Below are 10,855 nucleotides of genomic sequence, written 5' to 3' on the forward strand. Positions count from 1 at the left end.
GAGCTATTTCAAATCCTAAAAGATGACGCTGTGAAAGTGCTGCACTCAATATGCCAGCAAATTTGGAAAACTCGGCAGTGGCCACAAGACTGGAGAAGGTCAGTTTTCATTCCAAACCCAAAGAAAGGCAATGCCAAAGAATGTTCAAACTACCACACAATTGCACTCACCTTACATGATAGCAAAGTAATGCTCAAAATTCTCCAAGCCAGGCTTCAAAAGTATGTGAATTATGAACTTCCAGATGTACAAATTGGATTTAGAAAAGGCAGAGGAACCAGAGATCAAATTGCCAACATCCACTGGATCATTGAAAAAGCAAGAGAGTTCCAGAGAAATATCTACTTCTGCTTTATTGACTATGCCAAAGCCTTTGACTGTGTTGGTCACAACAAACTGGAAAATTCTGAAAGAGATGGGAATACTAGACCACCTGACCTGCCTCCTGAGAAATCTGTACACAGGTAAAGAAGCAATAGTTAGAACTGGACATGGAACTGGTTCCAAATCAAGAAATGAGTATATCAAGGCTGTATATTATCACCATGCTTATTTAACTTATATGCAGAGTACATCATGTGAAATGCTGGGCTGGACGAAGCACAAGCTGGAATCGAGATTGCCAGGAGGAATATCAATAACCTCAGATATGCAGATGACACCACACTTATGGCAGAAAGCAAAGAAGAACTAAAGAGTTTCTTAATGAAAGTGAAAGAGGAGAGTGAAAAAGTTGGCTTAAAACTCAACATTCAGAAAACTAAGATCATGGCATCCGGTCCCATCACTTCATGGCAAATAGATGAGAAAACAATGGAAACAGTGATAGACTTTTTTGGGGGGGCTCCTATGGTTTTTCTTGTGCTCATGTATGGATGTGAGAGTTGGACTGTGAAGAAGGCTGAGCGCCGAAGAATTGATGCTTTTGAACTGTGGTGTAGGAGAAGACTCTTGAGAGTCCCTTGTACTGCAAGGGTATCAAACCAGTCAGTCCTGGAGGAAATCAGTCCTGAATATTCATTGGAAGGACTGATGCTGAAGCTGAAACTTCAATACTTTGGCCACCTGATATGAAGAGCTGACTCATTAGAAAAGACCCTTATGTTGGTAAAGATTGAAGGCAGGAGGAGAAGGTGATCACAGAGGATGAGATGGATGGCATCACCGACTCGATGGACATGAGTTTGAGTAAGCTCTGGGAGTTGGTGTTGGACAGGGAAGCCTGGCGTGCTGCTCTCCATGGAGTCACAAAAAGTCGGACGCAACTGAGTGACTGAACTGAACTGAACTGAACTATTCTTTCTCTTGTTTATCTTTTGAATCTTTCTCCTTCTAGTCTCATCACCACACTTCAAATTGTTGCAGTAGCCATCTAACTGATCTTTCTGTCTTGAGTTTCCCCTCTTCCATTTGTAATTCATCCTCCAAATTAACTTTCTCAAATCCAGATCTACCCCAGCTTCTCACATGCATAAAATTCTTCAGCATGCCCTCATTATTTTCAAGATAAAATTTAAACTCTTTAGTCTGACATATAAAGGTCTTAACCATCTTTCCTTTGCCTACCTTTCCTGAAAAACCCCCTATCGATCTGTCTCTCTCTCTCTCCTTACTCATCTATCATCTGTTCCTTATGTGTTTTGTGTCATAACTAACTACATTCAGCTCCCCTACTTTTACCATCCTCCAGCCTTACCACACATGCATTCTCTCCCTCTTTGATTGTTCCCATGATCCCCTATTCTCTAAGCTATTAGGTACTAGCACCTCTGGGCTCCTTTAACCTTGTTTATATAGAACCGATATGTTGTTGCTATTCAGTCACTCAGTTGTGTCCAACTCTTTTTGACCCCATAGACTGCAGCATGCCAGGCTTCCCTGTCCTTCATTATCTCCCAGAGTTTGCTAAAACTCATGTCCATTGAGTCGCTGATGCTATCTAACCATCTCAAGAGGTTTTTAAATCTTTGAGTGGAGAATAGACTTTTGGATCCTGACGCACCTGAATTTGAGTTTGTTTCTGTCACTGTCTATGACCTTGGGAAAGTCACTTTACATATCTGCGTCCATTTTTTCCATCTATGTAAATGAGAGTAGTAGTTTATTCTCACAAGGTCATAATGATACGGGTTCAGTGCATAATTCCTCCCCAGTTTTCTGGTTGTTCTTAAATGAGATTTTTACAATTATAAGACAAATACATGCTAATTGTGAAAAACTAAAACATTACATGAATATACAGATTACAATGGAGAAAGCAATGGCACCCCACTCCAGTACTCTTGCCTGGAGAATCCCAGGGACGGGGGAGCCTGGTGGGCTGCCGTCTATGGGGTCGCACAGAGTCAGACACGACTGAAGTGACTTAGCAGCAGCAACAGATTACAAAGAAATGTTTATGTAAATCACTCTTAGAAAAAACCACTTCAGGTTTTCCTCTCTGTCAAATTTAACAAATATAGTGTTATTGTTAAAATAAGATCATCTTATAACACTGATTTATAGCTTGCTTTTTATTTACTAATATGCCTTGAATGTTTTTGCATATTACTTTTTATAATGGTTTTTGAATTTTCCATTGTACAAATGCACAGTAATTGATTTACTGAATCACTCCATGAACAGTTTTGGAATGTTTTCAGTTTTTTACTATTGCAAACAATGCTGCTATAGACAGCTTGCAAGGAGGCCATTCTTTCTGATTAATAAAATCACTGGAATTATCTGGGATTTCTAAAATGCAGCAATTTCTTTAAAAACCTTTATCTAACTATAACTGCTCCTACTAATGGATAGTTAGTAAGAAGATAAATAAAATCCAGTCATATCATAGTGATTTGTATTTATGTCTGTCATATTTTTATATAGTAAGGGTACAATCCCAGGTAGAATTTGGCAGTAATTGTTTCATTCTTTTTACTGGCATTGAGCCCCAAGCATAAAAGTCCCCCAGCCTCCACCAAATAAATTGCTTTACATTTGGTTCAAATTTTCAGTCTTATTAAGATTTAATCAATCAATTCTAAAGGAAATCAACCCTGAAAGTTCATTGGAAGGACTGATGCTAAAGCTGAAGCTCCAATACTTTGGCCACCTGATGTGACTCATTGGTAAACATCCTGACGCTAGGAAAGATTGAGGGCAGGAGAAGAAGGGGGAAACAGAGGATGAGATGATTGGGTGGCATCACTGACTCAATGGACATGAGTGTGAACAAACTCCGGTAGTGAAGGACAGGGGAGCTTGGTGTGCTGCAGTCCATTGGGTCACAAAAAGTTGGACATGGCTTAGCGACTGAACAGGTATAATGAAGATTTAAGTATCAAGCATTTCATAGTAGGAAATTTAAATTTAGGGATTTCATGGGAGTCCTTTGCAGGTATTCTAATATACTTATTTGGCCCATAGAACTAACTGGACATACACATACTTAGCACTGATCCCAACAGGCTGAGTGGCAACAGCATTGTCTATTGTTCCAAGTGTAGCTACTAGTATGCTTCTAAACAATGGGATAAACTATAGCTTGGTCTCTCAATCAAGCCCCACCACACACACACACAGTATGGCTTTAAAGGAGTAAGATGAAATTTCATACAGCATTCCTGAAAATCTCTCATTTTGGTTACTCTATGTGATTAATGGTTATTGTAGCCTAAAAGAAATCACTTGTATTTCTGTATTTGGCAATTCCACATTTAGAACATTTAATTCCCTCAATCCCCTGAAAAATTAACACTGACCATGGATGTTTCAATATTAGCAGAATAATGTTGACATTATCCAGACAGGTCTGGATCATTCTGAATTTTTGAAGACCAAACACATTAACAGGGGTGACATCACTGAAAGTCAGCAATTAACAGCTCTAAAATTGATGGTACCTCACTGAACTAGTTAATCAGAAATATCTCCTCTGTTTACCCTCTGTAAGATTTAGCTTTGGCCAAGGTCTTTGTAAAGATTAACCAAGTCATGTTTACAGAAGACACATCAGATATTGTAAAAATCATTTCATTTCACAATAGAGAAGAAACACTGGCCTGAAATTAGGGAGCTTATATTTTGGATGTGGTCTGTCATTTTTCAAGCTGTGTGATATTGGACATGTCATTTAAGCTCTCATAATCATTATATCCTCAGCTGTGGAATGAAGACGATAAGAGGCATCTTCCTCTTTCACATGGCTTTTCAGCTGGCCACATGCAAAGCTAAACCATGTGGGGAACTATTATCACTATTATTGCTTTTATTTGAGGTTAAGGAAATATTTTAAACTATTAATAGTTCAATTTGCAACTTGGATCGCTGCTTGAAATGTCTGTTAGCAAAACTTCACTAGAAGGAAGTAGCACACCCTTAAACCTTGCGATGTGAAACTTGTCAGTGTTATTTTCAGTTGAGCCCTTTGACCATGTGTGAAATAGCAAATTAGTATTATTCTTCACTGAGTGGATGGACTTTGGAAAGGGATGTTGCATAAAACCCCCAAATTGTATCTTATTGTGCATGTCTATATAAATGTTTTTCCAGAGAGAGGGTTTGCACATTTTCATAGGTCAAATTTTCAGAAGAGTACATGCTCACGCGTGCATCACTTACAGAGATGCTCAAGAAATTTTGCCACTTTTTTATGATTTCTTATTTGGACAAAAGATACAGAAAAACACTTCACTGATAAAGGTTAGAGAAGCTATCCTCTCTTGTACTTTTCTTCTTTATCAATCCAGTATGACTCCAATTTGGAGAATCAGCAGTCTGAGATTTTGTGTGCCCTCATGGAGATCACACAGGACTAAACTGGTGTCCACCTACTGAGGGCAGAGTGACACGTACTCTACCCAACTCCACCTTGCAGTTCTACCCCCCTCTTTTGTGGTTGACACCTTTGGTTGTCAAACCTCTGCCTGAGTTTTAGATACAAACAGGCATACGTGTAAGGCCACGACGACTACTAACAGGAAAGCTTCAAAACTGCAGCTTCACTGAAAACCCCAGAGCTGGATTTAACACAGCATCAGCATTGATACTGTCAGCAAACGTCCATCGGGAAGAGCCAAAGGGCCCAATATCCATTTATGAGAAGAACTTGGAAGGCATACAGGATACACAGTGGGTGGCTTTTATTTCGGTTTGGGAAGTACTGAGAAGTTGGGATGTCCCCAGTGCCTGGACTTCTCACAACTGCCTGTGACGTTGGTGCCATGAACACCACTAAGCTGTCACGTTTTCCATTTTAGCCATGTCAAGCTACCTCTTTATCATTAAATATGAACTACCTGAAGTAATCAGAGCATTCATGGGACTCGAAGAAAATACTGGGTATGTCTTCTGTTTTCTCTGTAACATCGATAGACTCATTCTACTTGGTCTTTTCTGATCCTAATATTCTGGTCTTTCTTTTCTAGAGAATGGTATCTCAACGGCAACTACCTCGTCATATTTGTGTCTGTTGGAATAATTCTTCCACTTTCTCTTCTTAAAAATTTAGGTAAAGTCATTTTCCACTTTGGTTTTAATTTCATATTTTAAGAGGTAAGTTGACTGTAGATGCCATATTCACCTTCTGGAATTTCCTAACTCCTAGGTTACCTTGGTTATACCAGTGGATTTTCTCTTACTTGCATGGTGTTTTTTGTCAGTGTGGTAAGTAATTTTTGACATGATCCTTGTAACTTGGTAGGCATGTGATGCTTTCAGCGCTTGAAATGGTGTCCTAATTTTTGTTAAAGCACATCATTCGCATGAAATAGTTCTTGCATCACAAGCGATTTTCTTGTATTCTCATTTGGAATGAGAGACGAATAGTCATGAGTTTAAATATAGTTGAGTTAGAATGTCAAGACCATTGCTAATAGTATGTTCTAGGCACACTAGATGTTATAGTTGGACAAAAGGAACACTTCAGCAGGAATGTGACAATAACTCAGTGTTTAAAAAGGTGGAGGAAGAAGAAGTGAAGAGACCCAGAAAATAAATGAATAGACTCTAGAATTACCCTTATTTGTATGAATCAGCCATTTTCTCTTACTCATTCTACCCATGAAGAGAAGGTGACCAAAGGGGAATTAAAGAAAGAAATCCTTTCCCACCCTATCCCACTCCCCTCTAAAAGGAGGAATTTCAGCAAATATCATGAATGCCAACATTCATATAGCATTTCTCCAAAGAGGCAAAGGAGGAAGGAAGAGTTTCTGATGACTATTTTCATTAGTTTGAAGAGATGAAAGAGATGAAATGCAGCAAGAAAATGATCATCTTTCTCATGGAAGAGTATGCATGAAGCTTAGGATGGATTCACACAAAATGCTGTCTTGTTGCCAACCATAGCTCCAACTCCAGCCATAGCTCCAGCTCCTTCCTTTGAACAGAGGCTATAGGGAGTCTCCATCATCCATTAGTCTAAGAGGAATCTTCAGCAGAGTTCCCTCATATCTACCCCATAAACCAACCATATGGATTTTTGTTTCATTGTTTTCCTCAAAAGGCTGACTCTTTGTTGTTGTTGTTAATGATCTGGTCTAGGTGATTTACAAGAAATTCCAAATACCCTGTCCTCTGCCCATTCTGGATCACAGTGTTGGGAATCTGACTTTCAACAATACAGTTCCAATGCACGTGGTGATGTTACTCAACAACACTGAGAGTAGTGGTGTGAACTTCATGATGGATTACACCCACCAGAATGCTGCCGGACTCGATGAGAACCAGGCCAAGGGCTCTCTTCATGGCAGTGGAGTAGAGTTTGAAGCACACAGTGATGACAAGTGTCAGCCCAAATACTTTGTCTTCAACTCCAGGGTATGTGAGAGCCAGAGACCTCTAAGAGCCTAGCAATGGAGTCTCTGAGTTTTTATTTCAGAAGCTGAGATGGCCTGAGGTAGCCCTCTGTGTTGGAATGCTAAATATGAGGTGTTATTTTTGTTTTTCAGACGGCCTATGCAATTCCCATCCTAGCATTTGCTTTTGTATGCCACCCTGAGGTCCTTCCTATCTACAGTGAACTTAAAGAGTAAGGCAGCCATCATTTTAACATTTAAACTTGCTTTGAAAATGTGCTTATATGTTCAAAGGTGCTTCATACAGAAGCATAGTTTACAGCTTTGTCTTTGCAGAAAGTTTATGCTGTAACCACTCATCAATAACATGCTTTAACCACAAAGGTATGAATCAGCCCCTTCGCTACTTTCTTTTCTCCTACTCCTTCATCCTAATGATCCAGGTGAGGGGTCCAGGGGGAGGAGGAGCCCATGTCTGCAAGGATTTTGGCAGGCATGTGGAATTTGAAATTGGTGGGAAGAAGATGTCACCTGAGCTGGAAATGACCCACACCTATGCAGACCAAAAATTATGGTTAGGGTGGCCTGGCTAAGCAGCTTCTTCTTTTACCCTGAGGGGAAGGTGTCATATAATAATTCTCATCTTCTTTACCCAGACTTCAATACTCAGTTCTCCCTAAACAACAATAACTTGCCCCATATATTCAGATATACTTCTTGAAAAACTTTTAGAGCACTTCCATTTACTTGGAAAGTCCTATGTAGTAGTTCATCTACACTTGATCTTAGCTCAAAGAGAAGTGATAGCAATTACCCTAGAGGCCTGATGATGGTTTAAGCAGCCAAGTGCCTCCAGAATGGTTTCCAGAAGCTGTCCAGGTAAAAATATCAAGCTTTCAGGTAGTCTGGACTCCTAGAAGGAGTGTTTTGTTGATTCTTGTGGATTCTTGCCCTCAAATCTATCTCACTGTGAAGTATGAAGTCTTTCTGCATTAGAAGCCAGCTTGACCCTTGTGTCAATTACACTCTCAAATGTGCAATAGACAAATGTACTTATCAACATAAAATAAGCTGATCCTTTTCTAGGAAAATAGTTATTTCTAAGACTGAAGAGGTAACATTTAAGAAAAATGGAAGCAAATCCTCCATAATTCTCGAAGGCGAATTTTAAAAAGTGATGTTTCTGCACTAAAAATGTGGTTTTAAAATGAACAACACAGACGTATATTGTGTTCTTAGCTTTTAAATGGCAAAAATGTAGTATTTTCATCAGTTCAGAAAATCAAAGCTCAATGTCCTTTATCTTTTTCAGTCGGTCCCGGAGGAAGATGCAAACAGTGTCGAATGTCTCCATCACAGGGATGCTCGTCATGTATCTGCTTGCTGCCCTCTTTGGTTACCTAACCTTTTATGGTAGGTCACTCTGTCAAAGTCATTCTCTTTGTGCAAATCCTAGTTGGACAGATCATTAACCTGTAGGTATAATTCTTTTAATTACTCTCAATAAACAGCATGATCTATAGATGCATATACTCAATTAGCATGCTGTATGAGCCTCCTCATTTGACCTAAGAAAATGACTTAAGAAAAATTGAATTAGGCTGCCTAACAGTTTACAATAATTTGTGAACTCCCTCATATTTTATAAAAAAAAAAAACCTCTCAATCATAATTCTTTTTCTTAAGGGATAAAGGGTATTTCAGCTGTATGTTGCAAAGCTGTTTTGGTAGAATAACTAATTAACAAACAAATGGCAGAAAAAGTACAAAGTCCTTGAGTTAGAACCTGCTTCTTGTTTACCAGTCAAGTCAGATCTGGAGGCCTGGAGCATTAGACAAATTTTCTGGCTAATTTCATTCTATTCTATTATAGTGACTGGTTTCTAAGTGAAAGGGACATGACAGCATTCCTTTCAATCTGGGGACATACTCTCAAAAAACAAAGTGATTCTGGTCACATTAGATTATGCTGAAAATATTTCTTCTATGGATACAAAAGGAGCAGGATTGTTCTTCTCTTCCCTGAAGCACTGGCCCTAGAGATGAATCTCAGGGAATCAAACATTAATATTAACCAATGTTATCAACTTACATATATTTTTAAAATAAAACTGTCTATAGTTTTGTATTTTTTTCTGACTGACTCAGTAAATTAAATTGATTGCAAGACAAGTTGGGGAGGAAGAGGCTGGAGAGGGCACCATTTGCTTGGGTTTTTTTCTTTTTGACTAATATTTGGTTTTTAACCAAGCTCTGGTTTAGATTGGGCATAAACTCTGCTGGTTGTAAATTAATGAAAGTCAGGACAATGTCATTGATAGTATTTTTATCCTCCTTTGATTTCGAGGGAAGGAGTCGGAAAATCAGAATACATCTGATTCTATAAGTATTTCCTTATCATGTGTGCCTGGAATCCTGAATGAACTGTGTTTTCCAGGAGGGCAGCATCTTAAACTTAGGGCATTATTCACTGAAAGACTCTATAGCAATCATACTACTTCATCTTTGCATTATTACTTAGTCTCAGTTCAGTTCACTTGCTCAGTGGTGTCCGACTCTTTGTGACCCCATGGACTGCAGCACACCATGCTTCCCTATCTATCACCAACTACCAGAGCTTGCTCAAACTCATGTCCATCTAGTTGGTGATGCCATCCAGCCATCTCATCCTCTGTCGTCCCCTTCTCTTCCTGCCTTCAATCATTCCCAGCATCAGGGTCTTTTCCAATGAGTCAGTTCTTTGCATCAAGTGGCCAAAGTATTGGAGTTTCAGCTTCAGCATCAGTCCTTCCAATGACTATTCAGGACTGATTTCCTTTAGGATGGACTGGTTTGATTTCCTTGCAGTTACTTAGTCTAATGAGTCTCAACTCAGTGAGACAAACAAAAACTTGACAAAGTCCAAGAATACGTCTATGAGAGTAATGATGGGGTCATAACTGTTGAGCTTGGAAAAGTGTTAAGAGATTATTTGTCCTAGGGTTTCCATACTGGGTTTGGAGAAGCTGCATCAGGGCTCACTAGGTAGGTGGGAGTCGAAGGAGATGGCAAGATGTAAGTGACAGTCTGATAAGGCTTAGTCGTTTCATCCCTTTCAACCAGAGGACCTCAGCCTGTCCTGTTTTGTGGTGCTTCTGTAAAGCAGAGAGATTTACCACAATGTCAGTGACCCAGAGAAGAGCCTTACCAATTTTATATTAAATCTGCAACTTTACAAATTTCAGGACCCTTTGTTCATTTGAATAAAGATCACACAAGGTGGCTGAGCAGTAAAAAATCTGCCTGCAATGCTGGAGACGCAGCAGAGGCAGGTTCAATCCTTGGGTTGGGAAGATCCCCTGAAGAAGGGCATGGTAACCCACTCCAGTATTCTTGCCTGGAGAATCCCAAGGTCAGAGGAGCCTGGTGGGCTACAGTCCATAGGAACACAGAGTTGGACACGACTGAAGTGACTTAGCACACACACACAACTAATAAGTTGAGACAGGATAAAAACAGAGGTGTCTGGATTCTCAGATCTGGGTTCTTCCTGCTATACTGTGTTCTTCCTATAAAATGTTGTCAAAGGTGAGCAGTGCCGATTTGACTACACTAGCGGACTCATTCTCCTCTTCCTCTTTGCAGGAGAAGTTGAAGATGAATTGCTTCATGCTTACAGCAAAGTGTACACATTTGACACCCCTCTCCTCATGGTACGCCTGGCTGTTCTTATGGCAGTAACACTAACTGTGCCCATAGTGCTATTCCCTGTAAGTACCTGGGTTTGGTAAAAGAATGCTGCTTGACCACATAGATTAGTACATATGCTCTGACTTGATGTTGATTCAATTCAAATGCAATTCCTGAGAACATTATATTTTATATAGCCTTTTGAACCTACTGACTATGTACTATGTAGATACAGCAAGTATTTTTAGTTTTTATTATTTATTTACTTATTAAAATTAAAAAAAAATTTTGGCCAAGCCACCCAGCTTGGCAGATTTTAGTTCATCGACCAGGAATCAAGCCCATCTCCCCAGCAGTGAAAGCACAGAGACCTGACCATTGAACTGCCAGGGAATTCCATAGAGCAA

At 39.5% G+C, this 10,855-nt stretch overlaps 1 protein-coding gene across 1 annotated transcript in view; it reads left to right on the forward strand.

The window, feature by feature from the left end:
- SLC38A4 (solute carrier family 38, member 4) overlaps window positions 1-10,855 on the forward strand; it is a 50,704-nt gene that overhangs the window by 25,352 nt on the left and 14,497 nt on the right. Inside the window, exons 7-13 of the mRNA XM_010837529.1 lie at window positions 5,241-5,322; window positions 5,409-5,491; window positions 5,588-5,646; window positions 6,526-6,801; window positions 6,933-7,012; window positions 8,092-8,192; window positions 10,404-10,528. Coding sequence (XP_010835831.1) covers window positions 5,241-5,322; window positions 5,409-5,491; window positions 5,588-5,646; window positions 6,526-6,801; window positions 6,933-7,012; window positions 8,092-8,192; window positions 10,404-10,528 — 806 coding nt within the window. The remainder of the gene's footprint in view (window positions 1-5,240; window positions 5,323-5,408; window positions 5,492-5,587; window positions 5,647-6,525; window positions 6,802-6,932; window positions 7,013-8,091; window positions 8,193-10,403; window positions 10,529-10,855) is intronic.

Source organism: Bison bison, unplaced genomic scaffold, assembly GCF_000754665.1.
Source record: "Bison bison bison isolate TAMUID 2011002044 unplaced genomic scaffold, Bison_UMD1.0 scf7180017864077, whole genome shotgun sequence".
In the NCBI taxonomy this organism is placed as follows: Eukaryota; Metazoa; Chordata; class Mammalia; order Artiodactyla; family Bovidae; genus Bison; species Bison bison.